Raw genomic sequence first — 24,262 nt, forward strand, 5'->3', positions numbered from 1 at the left:
CGATGCTCACCTGAAGCAGGACCCAGATGCCAAGGTGGCCTGTGGTGAGTGGAGGAGCGCATCTCACCACTAGAGAGCAGCCGAGGACAAACTTCTCAGCCTTTGATCAGGGAGCGTAATATACACTACAGTGGCAAGAAAAAGTATTTGAACCCTTTGGAATTACCTGGATTTCTCCATAAATTGGTCATCACATTTGATCTGATCTTCATTTAAGTCACAACAATGGACACCCAGTGTGCTTAAACTAGTAGCACACAAATTATTGTGCTTTTCTTGTCGATATTGAATACATAATTTAAACATTCACAGTGTAGGTTGGAAAAAGTATGTGAACCCCTAGGCTAATGACTTCTCCAAAAGCTAATTGGAGTCAGGAGTCAGCTAACCTGGAGTCCAATCAATGAGACAAGATTGGAGATGTTGGTTAGAGCTGCCCTGCCCTATAAAAAACACTCACACAATTTGAGTTTGCCATTCACAAGAAGCATTGCATGATGTGAACCATGCCTCGAACAAAAGAGATCTCAAAAGACCTAAGATTCAGAATTGTTGACTTCCATAAAGCTGGAAAGGGTTACAAAAGTATCTCTAAAAGCCTTGATGTTCATCAGTCCACGGTAAGCCAAATTGTCTATAAATGGAGAAAGTTCAGCACTGTTTCTACTCTCCCTAGGAGTGGCCGTCCTGCAAAGATGACTGCAAGAGCACAGCGCAGAACGCTCAATGAGGTTAAGAAGAATCCTAGTGTGTCAGCTAAAGACTTACAGAAATCTCTGGAACATGCTAACATCTCTGTTGATGAGTCTATGATACGTAAAACACTAAACAAGAATGGTGTTCATGGGAGGACACCACAGAAGAAGCCATTGCTGTCCAAAAAAAACATTGCTGCATGTCTGAAGTTCGCAAAAGAGCACCTGGATGTTCCACAGCGCTACTGGCAAAATATTCTGTGGACAGATTAAACTAAAGTTGAGTTGTTTGGAAGGAACACACAACACAATGTGTGGAGAAAAAAAGGCACAGCACACCAACATCAAAACCTTATCCCAACTGTAAAGTATGGTGGAGGGAGCATCATGGTTTGAGGCTGCTTTGCTGACTCAGGGCCTGGACAGCTTGCTATCATCGATGGAAAAATGAATTCCCAAGTTTATCAACACCATTTGCAGGAGAATGTAAGGCTATCTGTCTGCCAATTGAAGCGCAACAGAAGTTGGGTGACGCAACAGGACAACGACCCAAAACACAGAAGTAAATCAACAACAGAATACGCCTTCTGGAGTGGCCTAGTCAGAGTCCTGACCTCAACCCGATTGAGATGCTGTGACATGACCTCAAGAGAGCGGTTCACACCAGACATCCCAAGAATATTGCTGAACTGAAACAGTTTTGTAAAGAGGAATGGTCCAAAATTCCTCCTGACCTTTGTGCAGGTCTGATCCGCAACTACAGAAAACATTTGGTTAGGTTATTGCTGCTAAAGGAGGGTCAACCAGTTATTCAATCCAAGGGTTCACATACTTTTCCCACCCTGCACTGTGAATGTTTAACACGGTGTGTTCAATAAAGACATGAAAACGTATAATTGTTTGTGTGTTATTAGTTTAAGCAGACTGTGTTTGTCTATTGTTGTGACTTAGATGAAGATCAGATCAAATTTTATGACCAATTTATGCAGAAATCCAGGTAATTCCAAAGGGTTCACACACTTTTTCTTGCCACTGTATATACAAACGTATGTGGACACCCCTTCAAATTAGTGGATTTGGCTATTTCAACCACACCAGTTGCTGACAGCCATGCAATCTCCATAGATAAACATTGGCAGTAGAATGGCCTTACTGAAGAGCTCAGTGACTTTCAACGTGTCACCGTCATAGGATGCCACCTTTCCAACAAGTCAGTTCGTCAAATTTCTGCCCTGCTAGAGCTGCCCCGGTCAACTGTAAGTGTTGTTATTGTGAAGTGGAAACGTCTAGGAGCAACAACAGCTCCGCCACACAAGCTCACAGAACAGGACCGCCGAGTGCTGAAGCACGTACCGCGTGATAATCGTCTGTCCTCAGTTGCAACACTCCCTACCGAGTTCCAAACTGCCCCTGGAAGCAACGTCAGCACAATAATTGTTTGTCGGGAGCTTCATGAAATGGGTTTCCATGGCCAAGCAGCCGCACACAAGCCTAAGATCCCCATGCGCAATGCCAAGAGTCGGCTGGAGTGGTGTAAAGCTCGCCACCATTGGACTCTGGAGCAGTGGAAATGCGTTCTCTGGAGTGATTAATCATGCTTCACCATCTGGCAGTCCGATGGACAAATTTGGGTTTGGCAGATGCCAGGAGAACGCTACCTGCCCGACTGCATAGTGCTAACTGTAAAGTTTGGTGGAGGAGGAATAATGTTCTGAAGCGGTTTCTCATGGTTCAGGCTCGGCCCCTTAGTTCCAGTGAAGGGAAATCTTAACTCTACAGCATACAATGACATTCTGGACGATTCTGTGCTTCCAACTTTGTGGCAACAGTTTGGGGAAGGCTCTTTCCTGTTTCAGCAAGACAATGCCCCTGTGCACAAAGCGAGGTCCATACATAAATGGTTTGTCGAGATCGGTGTGGAACAACTTGACTGGCCTGAACAGAGCCCTGACCTCAACCCCATTGAACACCTTTGGGGTGAATTGGAACGTCTACTGCGAGCCAGGCCTAATTGCCCAACATCAGTTCCCGACCTCACTACTGCTCGTGGCTGAATGGAAGCAAGTCCCCACAGCAATGTTAAGCCTTCCCAGAAGAGTGGAGGCTGTTATAGCAGCAAAGAGGGGACCAACTCCATATTAATGCCCATGATTTTGGAATGATATGTTCGACGAGCAGGTGTCCACACACTTTTGGTCATGTAGTGTATCAAGCATCTCTGAGTAGGAGTGCTGGTCTAGGATCAGTTTTGCTTTATAGATCACAATGACTATGAGCCCCCCTATTGTGAGACACTTGATACATACAGCCCCAGATGCTGTTGAAGTGCTTCAGTCTTTGGCCTGAGCATGGATTATTTACGGAAATGACGGACCGTCTTTCTATCGCAACGAAAATACTATTTTCAGTTAAATGAATGTTGCATGATGATAAGGGATATGGTTAGTATTCTAACCATTGTGTGTTGTGAACAGAGACTGTGTGTAAGACGGGCATGGTGCTGCTCTGTGGGGAGATCACATCTCGGGCCAACGTGGACTACCAGACAATTGTGAGGGATACCATCAGGGATATCGGCTATGACAACTCAGATAAAGGTATGGTTGGACTTGTATAAATCATTCCCCTACCCAAGCATATATTATGATATCGTTTTTCCACTACCTTTTTCTCTTTAGGATGAGTTATCATAGCCCAGGTGTGCACAATGTTTTTAATCCGGCACGCAAGGCAGTTATAGCACGTTTCTCTCCCCTCAGGTTTTGACTATAAGACCTGTAACGTGCTGGTGGCTCTGGAGCAGCAGTCCCCTGACATTGCCCAGGGAGTTCACATCGACCGGATGGAAAGTGACATCGGAGCAGGAGACCAGGTGATTAAACAGATCCTTCAACAATTGGGGTTTGAGACAGCAGTGTGAGGTGATATCATTCTAAACTGCCTGTGCTTGGTTTGCAGGGTCTGATGTTTGGCTATGCAACTGATGAGACAGAGGAGTGCATGCCTCTCACCATCGTCCTCGCCCACAAACTCAATGCCAAGATGGCTGAACTGAGGCGAAATGGCAATGTCCCCTGGCTCCGCCCTGACTCCAAGACCCAGGTATGATGATGGAAGATCGATATCGTTACACTCTGACTCGAGCTTTGAGTCATCCTTGTTGTCATTCCATTATACATCAGTTAGATGTTTCCATAAATGGCCACTGAACATGAACCCTCTCAAAGCAACAGGAGCTTCCGTCTTTTGGAGACCCACTCTCCCTTCCTTTCCAGTGTCCAGTCTTATCTAAGAACTTTCTGACCTTCCACACACACAAGTAATCCACATTCACGTGCACATTCTTACAAGTCATGGTGATCGACTTTCAAGTCAGATAGACTGGAAGCTGTTCTGGTGTTTACATTGAACCCAGTCATCGATATTGCTTTACACCAGGGTTCTTCAATTCCGGTCCTGGAGGGCCGAAACACCTCTGTTTTTCATCCTCTCCTTCTAATCAGGGGCTAATTCAGACCTGGGACACCAGGTGAGTGCAATTAACTACCAGGTAGAAATAAAAAACAGAAGTGTTTCGGCCCTCCAGGACCGGAATTGAAGAACCCTGCTTTACACCGTGAGCTTGATGACATAGAGAACATGGATTCCAAGGCCTGGAATCTTTCCATGGTCTGCTTTTGCTCTCCTCCCACATGTTCCCATGGACAACTCATTAGTCTTCAGGCGAGTCCACTGTCCACATGTCCCGCCCCCTGCCCTTTGGAAAAGCTCTAGCTCTAAAATCATTGGTCCTCTTTGGAAACAGAGAACTCTCTCAAGGTGCTATTTGGAGTTCCTGGGGTTCAGTAGCGACCAAAGGGAAGTGCCACATTTCATCTTGGCGCAGGAGATCTATCACACCCCTCAACCCATGACACATTCACAATACAGAACACAGGGGTCCTGAAGAATTATAGGGTGTGAAGGCTTTTCTTCCAGCCAAGCAGTAACAATGCTGTCTCACACCCATTCGGATAATATTATGATTTTTCTTGGTCCCTCCATTTCGTATGATATGCTATGTCCTCCAATTCGTAGGATATGTTACGAATAGTCCGGTGGTGGAATAGCGGTCCTACAGTATCATACGTCTTAGCGGTCGTACAGTATCATACATCTTGTTGCGTTAGTATTTGTGGCTAACGTTAGCTGGCTAGGTTAGGGGTTAGGATTAGGGTTAGCTAACATGCTAAGTAGTTGCAAAATGCTATGGTTGTGGTTAGCTAAAGTTGCTAATTAGCTAAAGTTGTCGCCAAGATGATTTGAACACGCAACCTTTGGGTTGCTAGACGTTCGCGTTATACGCCCACCTATCCTCCCAGAGTCCAACCAACCTCCCTACTTTAGTTTCTGTCTTAAGTAACCTTCTGTCTTAAGTAACCAAATAATTTTAACATATCATATGTTTTGGAGGTACCCCCAAAACAATGTACTATACTACTAGTCGAAGCATCCAAGCTAGATGTAACTAAGCAGCATGGTTCAGAATAAAGCTTGTGACTTGATTAGAGATTCTTGTAGAGGTGTGTTAGTGCTGGGCTGGAACAAAAGCTGGTTTGGAGAACTCGATAATGTAGTTCCCACACACTCACTCCCCCAGCTCTCTCGCTCTTCATTTAACCTTCTCTTCACCTCTCTCCCTTGCTCCCCTCCTCTCCAGGTGACAGTTCACTACACCCAGGAGAACGGGGCAGTGATCCCTCGTAGAGTTCACACTGTGGTCATCTCAGTGCAGCACGACGACTACGTGAGCCTGGAGGAGCAGAAGGAGATCCTGAAGGAGAAGGTCATCAAGGCCGTGGTGCCCTCCAAGTACCTGGACGACAACACCGTCTATCACCTGCAGCCCAGCGGACGCTTCGTTATCGGTGGGCCCCAGGTAACAATTGTCATTGTCTCATTTGTTAGCTCAACCTGGATTGTTAGAACCTATCTGAGCTATCAAAGGACCTCACCTTTTTAGGACTAAGTGGATGTTCCTCCCTCCACTGAGGAGGTCTGGCCGACTACTTTATATCTACTTCCAGTTTGCTTCCAGTTATCAGTAAGAGTTCCTTCCTCTCCAGCAGCTCAATTAGGAAGGACGGCTGGATCTTTGTAGTGTCTGGGTGGTGATTCATGTGGAATCCACAGCCTGTGAACACACTGTCTGCTTGAATCATTTGATTTTCTTGATAATTTTGTATGAGTGAAAGCTACAACCTCTGGTCTTTGTCCGCTTTCACACATTCACACATTTCTGTTTATGACAGGGTGATGCTGGGGTGACCGGTAGGAAGATCATTGTGGACACGTATGGTGGCTGGGGTGCCCACGGAGGCGGGGCCTTCTCCGGTAAGGACTACACCAAGGTGGACCGGTCTGCCGCCTACGCCGCACGCTGGGTTGCCAAGTCCCTGGTCAAGTCCAATCTGTGCAAGAGGGTGCTGGTGCAGGTGAGAGATTCAACCGTATACTTCTCTAACCTTTGGACACTGTCAACCGAACCGAAGTAAACAATGCCAGTCATTTCTATTGGAACTGATGAGTTGATATCCTGTGTTTGTGATCCAGGTGTCCTATGCCATCGGAGTGGCCGCCCCATTGTCCATCTCCTTGTTCACCTATGGTTCCTCCCAGAAGACTGAGAAGGAGCTGCTGCATATCGTCAACAAGAACTTTGACCTCCGGCCTGGGGTCATTGTCAGGTGGGACACAATTCTTATTATCTATTTCCACTTAGTCATACATAGGGCCAGGAGTTATTCCTGATCACTCAACCAGGCCAGGAGAAACTCTGGGCCTTAGTTATAAGCACCAAATCTTTCCTAATCAAGTCACATGCCAAGAAAATCTTATTGCCCTAGTCTCGTATATGTATATATTCCCTGACCTTCAACACTAAGTTGCAGCAATGAGATTTGGCAGGAATACCTTGTTGGATGTTTGTCCACAGAGACCTGGACCTGAAAAGGCCCATCTACCAGAAGACGGCCTGCTACGGCCATTTTGGCAGGAAGGAGTTTCCCTGGGAGGTGGCCAAGAACCTCAACTTCTAGTGTGTGGCGCGTTGAGCATGGGGCAGCGGTGACATGGGCAGCTGTCTGTCTTGCTGTTACCCAGTACGTGACAGCCAAGCCGGCAGCTGTTAGGGGTACGGGGAGGGTGGGCAAGGGTGGAGTAGGGGGGAGTGTACTCTCTCTCGCTCTCTCTTTGGGTGAAAACTAAAACCCCAAACATCTCGGTCATAAGACAGGGGTGCGGAAGGGGCAGTGGCTATGATTCATAACCCCCCCCCCCCGCTTCACCTCAATGGTCATCAGATATGTGAGATGGCTGTTTGGTATTTTTAACATACTGTACACATCTATACATGCGGCTTGTCTCACGCACACAACTTCCTTTTTGGTGCAGTTTTCGTTTTTGTTAAGTTTTTCTTTGGTTTCAGTAATGCCTAAAGCAGTAAACTGGATTAAATACATTGTGGGTTGACTCCACTTTAGGCTTTTTGTATGCGCTAAAACCGCCTTTTGTTATAAAGTGAATGACCAAATCTAAAGGTAGAATAGCCATACTTTACGTAGCAGTGACAGGACCGAGTTTGAGAAACCATGATCTACCTAACCATCTCTCTCTCTCTTATTACTTTTACTGCTCTAAACCATGTAAACTCAGATCCTTCAGATACAGTTTGTCAATACTGGAAAATGTAAATAGGCTTTTAAACAATAAAACATTTTAACAAACATGTCTTTTCATTAGTCTCCACAAGAGTTAATTCTCAGAAAATGTTATTATTCTTTGCTATGGTATTGATAATGCTTACTTTAAGATACAAAAGCACTTTGGAAAATTATGAATTAGAAAACAGGTTCTAGGTGATAAATAGACAGATTTAGATTAAGTAAAAAATAATAGTCTATATTTGCAATTATACCTGAAACATTGGAAAGCATACATGAAATAACATTGATTAAAATATTTATAATAACATTTCTCATTAATGTAATCAATTTGGATCAAGGACACACTTTCAACAGCAAAGTGATTCATTTCTCTGGTTTGCTTCCCTTAACTTAAGGAATAATATATTTTCCACTGTAAGGCTCACCTCTGTGTCCGATGACGCTTCAACAAAACCATTGATCAGGGCGCCCCCTACTGGTTTCAATGCGTTACGCAACATCAAGTAAAACCTGCATAATCCTCACAAAATTAAGTAACTAGGGACACTGCACCCGGACAGAACCTCCGATCACTCTATTTACCTTTCATACAGTACAACAATTAAACCTACAACAATACAACAATTAAATATCTCTGAGCACAGAAAATAACAATTCCATATTGTTTGACTTTAAGAATGCTTTTCCCTTTAAGGTCCAGTTAAAAGGCATTGAGCAACAGTTGGTGATTAAACAGATTTTCCTGAGTAGAAACAATGCAGAGTTCAGAGTCTGAATGGCCAAACATAATGATCACACATACCCATATTCTGCTTAGTCATGATAGCTTTACATTTTTTTGTCATTTAGCAGATGCTCTTATCCAGAGCAACTTACAGTTAGTGAATACATTATTTTTATTTCCCCTGTGGGAATCGAACCCACAACCCTTGCGTTGCAAACGCCATGCTCTACCAACTGAGCTACATCCCAGCCGGCCATTCCCTCCCCTACCCTGGGCCAATTGTGCACCGCCCCATGGGTCTCCCGGTCACGTCTGGCTACTACAGAGCCTGGATTCGAACCAGGATCTCTAGTGGCACAGCTAGCACTGCGATGCAGTGCCTTAGACCACTGCGCCACTCGGGAGGCTTTACAGGCACTCAAGACATCGGATTTGGTACAAGGCAAGCCAACAAGTTCTCGTAATTAAGAGTGATCACATAATGATGAAAGGAAAGGACAAGGAAGGTCTGTCTGTGTGTGTGTGTGTGTGTGTGTGTGTGTGTGTGTGTGTGTGTGTGTGTGTGTGTGTGTGTGTGTGTGTGTGTGTGTGTGTGTGTGTGTGTGTGTGTGTGTGTGTGTGTGTGTGTGTTGTGTGTGTGTGTGTGTGTGTATGTGTGTGCCTGCCTGTGTTCCAAAAGGCACTAGTAACATCACATGTTGGGCAATCCACCCTGTACTATCTGCTGCAACGCAGTACAAATATGGCAATAACATGATATTAGTCATTGGTTAGAAAAGCTTTGGGTACTTTAGCTATCTGAAATACCGAGCAGGTCCATTTGCAGGGTCCGTCGTCTTCATGACCTCTGGTGGACTATGATCGGTCAGGCATCCACTCTTCCCACTTCCACCCTGTTTGTGATTGGTCAGTGGCCCCGTAGCCTCGCTTTGATAGGCCTACAGCATGGCTATGCCATCTGGTTGGTAGTGGTGGTTGGGCCCTCCTGCCTCCTCAGCCTTGTGGTCACTGCTAGAGAAGCCCTGGACACCCCCTCCTCTGGCCAGCACCATCAGGGTGTCCCCGGACATGTCCCCAAACTCAAAAGCAAAGGTCCCAAAGAAGAGCATGATGATGATGCAGAAGAGCCACTCAAAGATGGCGGAGGCGTGCTGCAGGGCAAAGCTCTCCTGGATGAAGAAGACACCGCCTGGGAGGGACAGGGGTTTAAGGAGAACAACAGAACCTATCTAGACAGAAGGAGAGCTGAGAGATAGCATGTGAACACACACACTTGGTCGATGACAGAACATACCACCCTGCATCCCAATGCTGGCTTGCCTCTGAAGCTAAGCAGGGTTGGTCCTGGAGACCAGATGCTGCTGGAAGTGGTGTTAGAGTGCCACTAGGAGGCACTCTTTCCTCTGGTAAAAAAATAAATATACATCCCAATGCCCCAGGGCACATTCCCTGTGTAGGGTGCCGTCTTTCGGATGGGACGCTAAACGGGTGTCCTGACTCTCTGTGGTCACTAAAGATCCCATGGCACTTATTGTAAGAGTAGGGGTGTCCTGGCTAAATTCCCAATCTGGCCCTCATCATCCCCAGCTTCCAATTGGCTCATTCATCGCCCCCTCCTCTCCCCTGTAACTATTCCCCAGGTCGTTGCTGTTAATGAGAATGTGTTCTCAGTCAACTTACCTGGTTAAATGAAAATAAAATACAAATGCATATACTCATCTCGACAGCATGTATGCAAAACATGTATTTATCCAGCAAGGGGGCCATGTAACACATAACTACTGTACATCCTTCCTTCATGTCTCGCTCTCACGGTGACAACCAGCAGAAAGGATACCGAGAACCAGGGTGATGAAGGCTAGCAGGCTCATCCCGAGTCGCAGGTGGCCCACGTTGTACTCCCCCTGGGTCTTGGCCAGCCGGTAGGTCAGGGCTGACTGCAGACATACAAACAGTATACTGGTGGGAAAAGCCACCCCTGCACCCACGTAGTGTAGCACTTTAGCATAATCCACCTGCAAAATAAATTCATAAATGGACTCTCGCAGGCAGGTGGGCAAGCAGGCATGCACACACATACGTATGTATAGTACCAGTCAAAAGTCTGGACACACCTACCCATTCAAGGGTTTTTATTTGTTTTACTATTTTCTACATTGTAGAATAATAGTGAAGACTTCCAGCCTATGAAATAACACATATGGAATCATGTAGTAACCCAAAAAAGTGTTATATATTATATATTTGAGATTTGAGATTCTTCAAAGTAGCCACCCTTTGCCTTGACGACAGCGTTTCACACTCTTGGCATTCTCTCAACCAGCTTCACCTGAAATGCTTTTCCAACAGTCTTGAAGGAGTTCCCACATGTGCTGAGCACTTGTTGGCTGCTTTTCCTTCACTCTGCGGTCCAACTCATCCCAAACCATCTCAATTGGGTTGAGGTCGGGTGATTGTGGAGGCCAAGTCATCTGATGCAGCACTCCATCACTCTCCTTCTTGATCAAATAGCCCTTACACAGCCTGCAGGTGTGTTTTGGGTCATTGTCCTGTTGAAAAACAAATTATAGTCCCACAAAGCCCAAACCAAATGGGATGGCGTATCGCTTCAGAATGCTGTGGTAGCCATGCTGGTTAAGTGTGCCTTGAATACTAAATAAATCACAGACAGTGTCACCAGCAAAGCACCCCCACACCACCTCCTCCGTGCTTCACGGTGGGAACCACACATGCAGAGATCATCCATTCACCTACTCTGCGTCTCACAAAGACACGGCAGTTGGAACCAGAAATCTCAAATTTGGACTCATCAGACCAAAGGACATATTTCCACCGGTCTAATGTCCATTGCTCATGTTTCCTGGCCCAAGCAAGTCTCTTCTTCTTATTGGTGTCCTTTAGTAGGGGTTTCTTTGCAGCAAATAGACCATGATGGCCTGATTATCCTCTGAACAGTTATGTTGAGATGTGTCTGTTACTTGAACTCTGTGAAGCATTTATTTGGGCTGCAATTTCTGAGGCTGGTAACTAATGAACTTATCCTCTGCAGCAGAGGTAACTCTGGGTCTTCCATTCCTGTGGCGGTCCTCATGAGAGCCAGTTTCATCATAGCGCTTGATGGTTTTTGCGACTGCACTTGAAGAAGAAACTTTCAAAGTTCTTGACATTTTCCGGATTGACTGACTTAAAGTAATGATGGACTGTCATTTCTCTTTGCTTATTTGAGCTGTTCTTGCCATAATATAGACTTGGTATTTTATAAAATAGGGCTATCTTCTGTATACCACCCCTAACTTGACACAACACAACTGATTGGCTCAAATGCATTAAGAAGGAAATAAATTCCACAAATGAACTTTTAAGAAGGCACACCTGTTAATTGAAATGCATTCCAGGTGACTACCTCATGAAGCTGGTTGAGAGAATGCCAAGAGTGTGCAAAGCTGTCATCAAGGAAAAGGGTGGCTACTTTGAAGAATCTCAAATAAAAATATATTTTGATTTGTTTAACACTTTTTTGGTTACTACATGATTCTGTATGTGTTATTTCATAGTTTTGATGTCTTCACTATTATTCTACAATGTAGAAAATTGTCAAAATAAAGAAAAACCCTGGAATGAGTAGGTGTGTCCAAACTTTTGACTGGTACTGTATATATGTACTTCCAACGCATGCATGCATGCACGCACACACACACACACACACACACACACACACACACACACACACACACACACACACACACACACACACACACACACACACACACACACACACACACACACACACACACACACGACCCAACAACACTAGTCACTGTTAACAGAGTATTACTCTATTATCTGAGAGACTGACACAAAATAACTTGTTTCCAGGAAAAGAGAACAATCTGCAGCAGGAGGATCAGAATAACACTCTAAAACAGAGGAGCTTCAGTATAACAATACAAAACGATAGAGCTAAGAAAATACATTGTACAGTATTCTTTCAGTACAGTATAAGGAATGTACAGTATATAAGATTTGATAGTAAAGTTGGAATCAAGGTGGGTAACATTTCACAAGATACCACAGTAATATGAATCCTCAAGCTTAGCCTCCCACACCAACAACACTAACAGTTACACCTCAAAATCTTCACACCTTCTCAATGTTACTGAACTATAATTCTTGAATCTAAATTGCTGACTGTTTTAAACTTGGAACCACACCCCTGTATTGACCTTTGAGAGTCCTCTCCAGTATTATGATTACACAAACACAATAAGGTAAACTGTATGATAGGCTGAGGTGGTGGAGATGTTCAGACAGGTGTCTCCATAATCACACGGTGGGGAACATGTGCCAGTTCTAGAGTACAGACCTTTAGCTGGGAGACAGTCTGCCTTCACTTAGCAAGGCTCAAGCCACCTGAGAATACAGCTCTGTTCAACTTTCGTTTGGCTGTGTTTGAGAAGTATATTGTAGCGACCCTCAGGGTGGGAGACATGGATTATGATGCAGGAAACCAGTGTGAATGATGAGAATGCCCACTCGCGGTTGGGAAAGAAGGCACGAGGTGAATGCTGGAGCCAAGGAGTCGGAAATGGCGGCGAATAGTGAGGACGAAATGGAGGAAATGGAGAAAAAGTTGGTGAAGCAACAGCTGTGCTGGAATGCGAACAATATGTCAGTTCTGATGGTATGGAGAGTGTGGATGAGGGTCAAGGACCGGAATGGTCAGTAGTGGAAAGATATAGGAAGAAGAGAACGTATAGTAAAGAAAGCATAAAGAGGGCCAAGGTAGGAAGCAAGAGTAATGATGTGTTGGAGTGGAAATGTGATAGTGTTTGATGAGACCGCAGGGCCTCACTTACACCCTATCCGACTAACTAATGCCGTAGAGAAAGAGGTAGGTTAAGTGAAATTAGCTCGGTTCATTGGAAATGGTAGATTGTTAATAGTTTGTGGTAGCCAGATTCAGCAAGAGAAGATTCAGAAAATGGAAAAGCTTAATGGGAAGAGGATTAAAAGCCATGCCCCTGGTGCTTATGCTGGATTGAGGGGAGTCATCATAGATGATATTAAAGAAAATGTGAAGGGAGTAAGAGTGATTGAGGCCAAAAGGTTGATCAGTAGGAAAAAAGGTCAAAGAAGTGAAAGCCTATCAGTGCTGCTGAGGTTTGAGAAGGTTATGCCAGGGAAAGTACAGATAGGATTCCTTAGTTTCAATGTCAGAGAATTTGTCCCTTCCCCATTGCGGTGTTTTAAATGCCAAAGAATGGGACATGTAGCTGTTCAATGTAAAGGAAGGAAAAGGTGTGCCAAGCGTGAAGGGGATCATGAATACGGTGAATGTGGGAGCAATGTGAAGGATATGTGTCGTAATTGTGGGGGGAACATAGTGCAGCATTTGGTGGATGCCAGGTGCAGAGAGAGGCTAGAGAGTCTCAGAGATATAGAATGAGTCATGATGTATCATATGCAGAGGCTGTACGACAGATTGGTGGAACTACCGTGTGGAATGATGGAGCTTCCATGGCTGCTCCTGTAGTAAGTGGACCTAATGTCGGGGATGGTGCTTCTGCTGGTCCTGGCATGGTTTGGAGGCCTGTTCAGAAATCTTGCGCTCATGAATGTGCGGTGTTAAAGGACACTTTGATAATGAATAAAGTTGACTTCATAGCTTTTATTGGTAAGGTTATCAATACGACTCGAGTTGTGGAAAGCAGAAATGCCAGGTATAAGGTTATTGTGGAGACGGCAAAAGAGATATTGGGGGTAACAGATGTTACTGTTGAAATGGTTGTTGACATGCTGAACAATCCTAAGGGTGGAGTGTTTCAGCATGATAGAAAACACATGTTTTTTGTTTTGTTTTATCTTTTACCAGATCTACTGTGTTATATTCTCCTACATTCATTTCACATCTCCACAAACTTCAAAGTGTTTCCTTTCAAATAGTATCAAGAATATGCATATCCTTGTTTCAGGTCCAGAGCTACAGGCAGTTAGATTTGGGTATGTCATTTTTGGTGGAAATTGAGATGAAGGGTCCTATCCAGAAGTGGTTAACATGCGTTTTCTATCATTTAGATGTTGTCCACAACAGGGCAACAGTGTGTGTGCAAAGTTTCAGAGTGGTGCATTCAAGAATGAGAGAGCTACATATATTTAGTATGAAGTCTCCCAGGTGTCCCTCACGAGTTTGCCCAAATGTACCCAAGTGGCCTCCAAGTGGCCGAATTGGTCAATTGATACATTTTAACTATAGACAACTATACAGGGCGTCCTGTAGCTCAGTTGGTAGAGCATGACGCTTGCAACGGCAGGGTTGTGGGTTCGATTCCCACGGGGGTCCAGTATGAAAAATGTATGCACTCACTAAAACTGTAAGTCACTCTGGATAGAGTGTCTGCTAAATGACTAAAATGTAAATGTATAGAGAACATACAAAAATGCTATGGTAATAAAAAATTAAAGTTTACACACTCCCAGGAATGTCATACATGATGGATCATTAGCTTCCCTACATAAAAGGTACTAACAGGAGACGCGACGAGAACGCTGATCCAATGCCTCCCAACACAGAAGTGAACTATTTAAGACAAGGGCCAAGTTAGCAGCCAACACTGATATAATAATATGCCATTTAGCAGATGCTTTTATCCAAAGTGACTTACAATCATGCATGCATACATTTTTGTGTATGGGTGGTCCCGGGGATCGAACCCACTACCTTGGCGTTACAAGCGCCGTGCTCCACCAGCTGAGCTACAGAGGACCACACATGATCTAATGTCATAAGTGCACAAACCACACACAAAGTGAAAAAAATATATATTTACACACTATTTACAATTAGAGTATTTAGAACACCCACAGTCCTCGACACAAGATTGTGCTGCTGATGCCAAGTCCCATAGCAGTCTCTTTCTGCTGTGAAGCAGAGGGTAACAGCACAAGTAGTGCAGCTGATGGGAGATTTCTTGTTGCACAGAGTACAACGACGCCTCCCTGCTGTGCTCTTTTGGCCCTGAGGCACATTCAGGTCTGCTGTTATGTATTTTGGCAGGTGAACACAACTGGTGGCAGGAGTAGAGGGGACAGAGGTAGAGGGGACAGAAGGTGCTGCAGGGGACTTTGTGCCGTAGTCAGCAAGCTCCTGGATGAGCAGCTCTCTGAAGGCTAGCTGTGTCATGGGGGTCTGTCCACAGCTCTTAGCCATTTCCTTCTGGAGGATGAATGCATTCACCACAGCAATGTCGATGAAGTGATAGAACAATGTCCATTTCATTGTCTTGTGGAGAACATTGTAGTAGCCTATCAGCGCATCTGACAGGTCCACACCTCCCATGCTCTTGTTGTAATCCTTTACAGCAGCTGGAGTGGGGACATTTTCCTTGGTCCATACCCCATTAGCGTCCTTCACACACCTGCTGACGTGATCGCCACTGTACGATTTGTGGATACTGGATCACATGACCACCTCTCTGGTATCCATCCACTTTACAAAGAGTAGGTCATCTTTACGAATCCATCGCATAGTACCCATATCAGCCCTCTTAGGCATGTCATTTACTTTTGTTTTGGGAAAACCCACTCTGTTGGGACTAATGGTGCCACAAGACCATACATTCAGCTTCCTCAGGTCTGTAAATAGGGTAAGGCTTGTGTAAAGGTTGTCCACAAACAGTTTGTAGCCCGTCCCCAGCAGTGGAAATTCCAATAATTCCATAACAGAATCATAACTAAAGTCCCTTACCAGTGGCTGAGATGGATTTCCCCTCGTAAACAAAAAAATGTAAACTGCCTTTGAGGCTACCATCCTCTCATCTATGGACAGGTTCTGGGCGGGCTGAAAATGGGTCCTAAAAGCCTCAGCAATGCTGGAGTAGAGAGGTTTGATTTTGCAGAGCCTATCAAAGCTTGCTGTGTTAGAAGACATGACAGTTGTGGGGAAAGGCAGTTGGTAGAGTCTTGAGCTCCATGTAAATGACCAGTGAGATGTAACAGTATAGGTCTTGGATGGAAATGGGCTTCCATGCCTCTTTCTTGCCTGCTTGCTTCTTAACCCCATACTTGTTGGTTTTAGACACCAGCGAACCAAGAACAGACAAGGAGAAAAACATTTGGAAAAGATGAAGGGGGCTATACTTCCAGTCATGTCCAGCTGAGGTCCTGGCTGCCTTTTAGGTCAAAATGTTGGTGGAAGTGGCTCCACATCATCCTCTAGCACATTGTGCCTACGGTCCTCTCCCTCAGTGGTAGTTGCCACTGGTGCACTGGCCCTCCTCCGCTTCTGGGCTGGCCTCTTAACACCTCTAGATGAATGTGGTCTCTTTTGAGTTGGCTCCCAGAGGGCATATGAGTCAGTCTCTACCACTATTGAGGATTTTTTTTTTTATCAGTGAGAAGTAAAGTTCACTATTACTTATTTTATTTAACCTTTATTTTAGCAGGGGGTGAGCCCTGCATCAATACTTTTACGGATGAGCCCTGCATCAATACATCAAATACACAACACAGAGTGGGGAAAAAAATATTTTGTCAGCCACCAATTGTGCAAGTTCTCCCACTTAAAAAGATGAGAGAGGCCTGTAACTTTGTTGGCAATGACACAGGTCAAACGTTTTCTGTAAGTCTTCACAAGGTTTTCACACACTGTTGCTGGTATTTTGGCCCATTCCTCCATGCAGATCTCCTCTAGAGCAGTGATGTTTTGGGGCTGTCGCTGGGCAACACGGACTTTCAACTCCCTCCAAAGATTTTCTATGGGGTTGAGATCTGGAGACTGGCTAGGCCACTCCAGGACCTTGAAATGCTTCTTACGAAGCCACTCCTTTGTTGCCCGGGCGGTGTGTTTGGGATCATTGTCATGCTGAAAGACCCAGCCACGTTTCATCTTCAATGCCCTTGCTGATGGAAGGAGGTTTTCACTCAAAATCTCACGATACATGGCCCCATTCATTCTTTCCTTTACACGGATCAGTCGTCCTGGTCCCTTTGCAGAAAAACAGCCCCAAAGCATGATGTTTCCACCCCCATGCTTCACAGTAGGTATGGTGTTCTTTGGATGCAACTCAGCATTCTTTGTCCTCCAAACACGACGAGTTGATTTTTTACCAAAAAGTTATATTTTGGTTTCATCTGACCATATGACATTCTCCCAATCCTCTTCTGGATCATCCAAATGCACTCTAGCAAACTTCAGACGGGCCTGGACATGTACTGGCTTAAGCAGGGGGACACGTCTGGCACTGCAGGATCTGAGTCCCTGGCGGCGTAGTGTGTTACTGATGGTAGGCTTTGTTACTTTGGTCCCAGCTCTCTGCAGGTCATTCACTAGGTCCCCCCGTGTGGTTCTGGGATTTCTTCAAACCAAGCTGCTTACCTATTGCAGATTCAGTCTTCCCAGCCTGGTGCAGGTCTACAATTTTGTTTCTGGTGTCCTTTGACAGCTCTTTGGTCTTGGCCATAGTGGAGTTTGGAGTGTGACTGTTTGAGGTTGTGGACAGGTGTCTTTTATACTGATAACAACTTCAAACAGGTGCCATTAATACAGGTAACGAGTGGAGGACAGAGGAGCCTCTTAAAGAAGAAGTTACAGGTCTGTGAGAGCCAGAAATCTTGCTTGTTTGTAGGTGACCAAATACTTATTTTCCACCATAATTTGCAAATAAATTCATTAAAAATCCTACAATGTGATTTTCTGGATTTTTTTTTCTCATTTTGTCTGTCATAGTTGACGTGTACCTATGATGAAAATTACAGGCCTCTCTCATCTTTTTAAGTGGGAGAACTTGCACAATTGGTGGCTGACTAAATACTTTTTTTCCCCACTGTATCTATAAACATACAATTGAAGTCGGAAGTTTACATACACTTAGGTTGGAGTCATTAAAACTCGTTTTTCAACCACTCCACAAATTTCTTGTTAACAAACTATAGTTTTGGCAAGTCAGATAGGACATCTACTTTGTGCATGACACAAGTAATTTTCCCAACAATTGTTTACAGACAGATTATTTCACTTATAATTCACTGTATCACAATTCCAGTGGGTCAGAAGTTTACATACACTAAGTTTAATGTGCCTTTAAAAAGCGGGGAAAATTCCAGAAAATGATGTCATGGCTTTAGAAGCTTCTGATAGGTTAATAGACATCATTTGAGTGGACTCCAATCAAGTTGTAGAGGTGTACCTGTGGATGTATTTCAAGGCCTACCTTCAAACTCAGTGCCTCTTTGCTTGACATCATCGGAAAATCAAAAGAAATCAGCCAAGACCTCAGAAAGATTTTTGTAGACCTCCACAAGTCTGGTTCATCCTTGGGAGCAATTTCCAAACACCTGAAGGTACCACGTTCATCTGTACAAACAGTAGTATGCAAGTATAAACACCATGGGACCATGCAGCCGTCATAACGCTCAGGAAGGAGACGTGTTCTGTCTCCTAGAGATGAACGTACTTTGGTGCAAAAAGTGTAAATCAATCTTGAGTTGAGTTCAATCTTGGTTTCATCAGACCAGAGAATCGTGTTGCTCATGGTCTGAGAGTCTTTAGGTGTCTTTTGGTAAACTCCAAGTGGGCTGTCATGTGCATTTTACTGAGGAGTGGCTTCCATCTGGCCACTCTACCATAAAGGCCTGATTGGTGGAGTGCTGAAGAGATGGTTGTCCTTCTGGAAGGTTCTCCCATCTCCACAGAGTAACTCTGGAACTCTGCCAGAGTGACCATCGGGTTCTTGGTCACCTCCCTGACCAAGGTCCTTGTTATTGAGTGCATACATTATTTTTATTTTTTTCATACTGGCCCCCCGTGGGAAACGAACCCACAACCCTGGTGTTGCAAGCGCCATGCTCTACTAACTGAGCTACACGGGGCCTCTATTGTATATTACAGTATAGTAATAATAATAATAATAATAATAATAATAATAATAATAATAATAATAATAATAATAATAATACAGTCATGTCTGCAAAAACACTACAGTGAATGCTACAGTAAAGTCCACAAAAACACTACAGTGAATTTTTACATTTTAGCAGACGCTCTTATCCAGAGCGACTTACAAGTGAGTGCATACATTATTTTTATTTTTTTCATACTGACCCCCCGTGGGAAACGAACCCACAACCCTGGCGTTGCAAGCGCCATGCTCTACTAACTGAGCTACACGGGGCCTCTATTGTATATTACAGTATAATAATAATAATAATAATAATAATAATAATAATAATAATAATAATAATAATAATACAGTATAATACAGTCATGTCTGCAAAAACACTACAGTGAATACTACAGTAAAGTCCGCAAAAACACTACAATGAATTCTAAAGTATACTACAGTCATGTCCGCAAAAACACTACAGTGAATACTACAGTAAAGTCTGTAAAAATACTACAGTGAATACTACAGTAAAGTCTGTAAAAATACTACAGTGAATACTATAGTATACTACAGTCATGTCCGCAAAAACACTACAGTGAATACTACAGTAAAACTCTCGTCGTTCCCTTATGCCATAGTTTGTACATCTCAATTGTCAGTAGAAACCACATTTGTTTAAGCAAGTCAGCTTTTTATGAGGCTGAATGAACTGTTTTGCTGCCAGACAAGGCTCCGCTGATAGCCAGGTGTAGCGGTGGTAAGGATTCACTCCATGGTGCTGAAAAGAAAGCTCTGCTGTTGGGACAGCTTTATGACGGCCTACACCGGGTTTGGCCGGTGTAGGCCGTCATTGTAAATAAGAATTTGTTCTTAACTGACTTGCCTAGTTAAATAAAGGTAAAATAAAATAAAATGTAGGCCCTAACAGTTTGTGGGCACCGTTTGTCACCGTTATAGTGCAATTCATATATTGTTTGGTGTTGTGTTGTGTAGTGGCTTTGCTGGCATGAATCCCCCCCAAAAATATGGGATCATGACGTCAGTGATCTTCAGTTTAGAGCTCTAGAAAGAGGCCCGAGTACCCGAATTGGAATTCCGAGTTGGATGACCGTTCAAAAAGTATTTTCCCAGTTGGAGCTAGTTTTTTTCAGAGTTCCCAGTTGTCTTGAACTCACTGAAGTCTGAGATTTCCCAGTTCCGAGTTTCCAGTTGTTTTGAATGCAGCAGAAGTCATGCTGGATTGACAGCATGGCCAATGTATTCAACCTTTTCTGGCCCATGGCGTGTGAATGTTTATCCTTTTAAGCTTGGAAAAGAGACCCTTAAACCCAGACTTGGACCACACACCCATTCCACTGAATAGCAGGCTAGTGATTGCTTTGCAATGCTTGCAGTTAGCACTGATTCCCTCCAAATCACTCATTGTTGAATTTGCCATTTCCAACTTGTGTAATGTTTATGTCCAATGGCTGATGAGCACCGATACATCTATAATTTCTCTTCATATGACAATCATTGAAAAGGATTTGCCAGTAGATTGTCGACTTGATTCATGATGATTCATGAAGATGACTGCTTGTCTAGCTTGCCAGCTAAGATTTTGAAAGTATGATGTTGACATGATCAGTCCAATCAAAGCTACGGTAGATATAACGTGATTTGACATCATTTTATCTGTGGCCAATGACCTTGAGCCACTGAAGGGGTATGAATTTTCGAGCTCTCCCCAAAGATTTCACGGCGACGTAGTGTCCCCATGAGTGACAGAACACTGAGCCAATCACGGCGCAACCAGAGAACATTATCAACCCCTACGCTCCGTATTTTCTGCTGGCTGCCCCACCACCACAGAAAGCACTGAGCTAGGCTGAAACACCTGCATTTTTGAGCTGCCTTACTCAAGAAAGCAAAAATGAGACCATGTTTGTATGCGCCCTTATAACTCAATTTATTTATTTTTTTACACTAAACAGGTGGGGCTCAGCCCCACCTGCCCTGAATGACGGGTCGCTGCTGTGTAAGTGTGTGCGAGTGCATGTGTACGTGTGTGTGTGTGTGTGTGTGTGTGTGTGCGTGTATCAGTGTTGTTTGTGTAAGTGTGTGACTGGAGCATGTAAATAGGTCTTTGTCTGGCCCATTCCTTACCCACCGCTCTAATTTGAGGTGAATACAAAACAACCTGTGATTTGTCACAAACATTGTCGACCAGCCACACTATCCATCACATTCATCACACGTACAGAACCTCAGAATCCTGGGGTAGTAGGTAAAATAAGGACAACTATCTCCGTCACAAGAGCCCAAGTCCTGAGATTGACCTCAAGAAGCCTACAGAGTGTAGGAACGCAGCAGCTTGCCAAAACCTCCTGTTTACAAGACCTTTCCAAAGGCCTTTCCAGAGGCCTGCCTCAAACTGACTATCTCCAAGAACATCAAGAGAGATGTGTTTGGAAGGCCTACAAAGAGATGAGTAGCTGTGGGGGAGATGGAGATCAGACGCGCTGAAAGACCACACCAGGACAATGTGTTACTGAATGAGACCGCACTCAAAGCCAGGCTGTGGAGCACCCAGAATTCACATAGTTTCCAGGTTATAGGGGTGATACTAGTTAGAAGGAACATTTATTCTCTACTCCCCTCTGTCATTCTACAGTCAGGAAATCACAACTTGAGGGGAAATGATTTATAGGTGCGCTTTGTACCAGAAAGATGGGCCTTGGTTCAAAGTAACAGACAGCTAGGGATGTTTTTCGGAATCAGCATGTGATGTTGGAAATCCACTGCTTGAGTTTGAAGATAAAGGAAACACTTGAGTAAATGAGGGATACAAAGTATATTAAAAGCAGGTGCTTCCACACATGTGGTTCCTGAGTTACTTACATCCCTAACCCTAACCCAAACCTTAAACTTTACCTTAACCATTTGGAGGTAATGCCTAACCTTAAAAATTCGGAGTAAATGACTAAACTTAACCTTAAGCACATTTTCTATCGCTGGATTTGAACTTGCAACCTTCGGAATCAGAGGCAGATGCTTACGCCCATCCGCCATCCCCGACCATAACACCCTAACAAAACCGAAACCTACTTGAAGGTATTGCCCCTAATGGCCTCTTTTCACGTCATCTCCCGACGTCCTCAGACATGTATGGACGTTGAATACTGACTTGTATCACGGATGACCTGGCTGGCCAAGGTGCATTGAAGCTGTTCTGATGGCTAGTGGTGGCCCAAACACCCTGTTAAGACACTTTATGTTGGTGTTTCCTTTATTTTGGCAGTTACATGTATGTTAGAAAGAGGCCAAGGAGACCTTGGGTTGCCATCGAACCCACTTACAAAACACTTCTTGCAGTTCATCATCCTGCACAGGGGTCAGCTAGCTGTCAAAGTAGCATGTTTACTATAGACTACAGTACAGAGCACCTAGAGGAGACTATTTCCCATTATTTTGGGCATTGTCATGATTTTTTTTTTGTAATTTATTGAACCATTAAAATTATGACCAAAATATGAGTAATGGCGCCGTGCAGCAACAAAAGCCCCCCTCAGAGTTACTACACCACACCTGAGGGAACTCCAGCTTACTGGGAACATCAAACACTCTGCACGGCTTCAATAAAGTCATTGTGATTTACAATGCCCGGATGTAGTGAAAATCCCACATGCGAAGATAATGATTACAAGTGCCTTTTTGGAAATAAAAGTAATTTTCAATGTATGTAATACTGTAATAAAATTGTATGCAATCATACATACAATGGACATGCTGTCTTAGTTTAGAAGTGTGGAGTTGCATCTTGTTACTATCTACCACAGACAGTAGCCTACACAGCCTATACGGTGGTCAAACCTGAGCACAGGCCTCTAACAGTTAAGCACATTTCACCTTCATCCTACACCTCTCAAGAGCTTAGTGAGAGAGATGCTCCACTGAGGGAGTGACGTCACTTCTGTTCTTACCTGGAAGTTGCCCACCATGATGAGTCCTGCAGCACAGATCCAGCCAGTGGAGAGGCTGGCCGTGTTGAGGACACAGTTCTGGTGCTTCTCTATGACGTGGGCATACCGCAGCAGCCCTATCAACATCACTGGGGGAGGGAGGAGAGAGGGAGAGGAGAATGAGAGAGAGGGAGAGACAGATGAGGAACAAAACAATGATTTTCATTTTCACCTATCTATCAAATAGAGAGAGCCACTCATCTGTTGATGGTTCACTATCAACTCTGCTAGAGCATGGAAGCAACATCAAACAAAACACTCTATATGTGCCTCTTGCAGAGTAGGGAGTAACCTAGTACACCCTCTTCCCAATCCACTACATATTCCCCCACTTTTGGTCATGAGATGCAAGATGGAAAAGATGATAGAGAGTGCACATCACTAGGGCCAAGACGTGCCGACTTTGCCAAGTTGTTAAGAACTGGAAACCATGTTGTGTGCCAATTCCTAATGGCTGTGTACCAAACTGCCCAATGAAGGCTTCTCTGCAGTCGCACAACACTTCCAAGAGCAGCAAACTGTTCTCCCACAATTCCATTGGATGCACATGGTGGTATTCACATCTGGTGTCCATCTCACCACCAAGCGAGTGAGTGTGTGAAGACGTGTGTGTCGTCAGTGAGATCACGGGCTGTTCTTTGATTATACAGTGGATAATGCAATAAAAATCCCTGTTTGCTAGTGATTCTTAGGCAAATTCACTAGTTAGAATCTACTTTGTGGTTGATCTACTTTGTGGTTGATCTACTTTGTGGTCAGTGAGGTTTTAGACATTATCATTCTTCTCATCTCCACGCCACACCTCAGAGTTAAGTAAACGCTCTCACAGCATGTGTGATCAAACAAAAACAGTGTTTTGTTTGTGGGAGTGGGAAGAATGGGGGAAAGCTTTGATGGGTGGGAGATTTCCGAGGTGTGTGTATGTGTGTCACCTGCAGTAAGTAAAACAAAGAACACAAGTTCACTGTCAGAGTATGCTAAAAGCCTGCTAAAAGAACAGTAAACATGACCCTTTCCTTTTCTCTCTGACCCCTGACCTGCCTGGTTTTAAAAGGGTTAACAAATGGGTCTCCCAGGACTGGATGACCTCACAGGTTCTGCTTGTCATACTGGCAGTGGTGTAAAGTACTTAAGTAAAAATACTTTAAAGTACTACTTAAGTAGTTTTTTTGGGTATCTGTACTTTACTTTACTATTTATACTTTTGACAACTTTTACTTTTACTCCACTACATTCCTAAAGAAAATAATGTACTTTT

General features: G+C 44.1%; 2 protein-coding genes across 2 annotated transcripts in view; one reads left to right on the plus strand and one right to left on the minus strand.

Moving 5' to 3' along the window:
* The first annotated feature begins 1,730 nt into the window (after positions 1-1,730).
* Positions 1,731-6,734, plus strand: LOC311101120 (S-adenosylmethionine synthase-like). Its single transcript, XM_084142181.1, has 2 exons — positions 1,731-3,797; positions 5,395-6,734. The coding sequence occupies exons 1-2, from the start codon at positions 3,660-3,662 to the stop codon at positions 5,695-5,697; spliced, it is 441 nt and encodes a 146-aa protein (XP_083998307.1). The 5' UTR covers positions 1,731-3,659; the 3' UTR covers positions 5,698-6,734.
* A 1,971-nt stretch (positions 6,735-8,705) lies between these two features.
* LOC311100665 (transmembrane protein 150A-like) overlaps positions 8,706-24,262 on the minus strand; it is a 50,969-nt gene continuing 35,412 nt past the window's right edge. The window contains exons 6-8 of the mRNA XM_084141598.1: positions 22,966-23,093; positions 9,961-10,138; positions 8,706-9,312 (exon numbers count right to left, since the gene is read on the minus strand). Of these exons, the coding sequence (XP_083997724.1) occupies positions 9,062-9,312; positions 9,961-10,138; positions 22,966-23,093 (557 nt within the window). The 3' untranslated portion in view covers positions 8,706-9,061. The remainder of the gene's footprint in view (positions 9,313-9,960; positions 10,139-22,965; positions 23,094-24,262) is intronic.

Source organism: Coregonus lavaretus (assembly GCF_964263955.1).
Source record: "Coregonus lavaretus genome assembly, chromosome: 25".
NCBI lineage: Eukaryota > Metazoa > Chordata > Actinopteri > Salmoniformes > Salmonidae > Coregonus > Coregonus lavaretus.

What these genes read in the sequence shown, in the direction of transcription:
- LOC311101120 (XM_084142181.1), top strand. Translation starts at nt 3,660, where the DNA reads ATGTTTGGCTATGCAACTGATGAGACAGAGGAGTGCATGCCTCTCACC. An exon ending in GCCCTGACTCCAAGACCCAG is followed by an intron (nt 3,798 to 5,394) that starts GTATGATGATGG and finishes CCTCCTCTCCAG; the next exon opens with GTGACAGTTCACTACACCCA.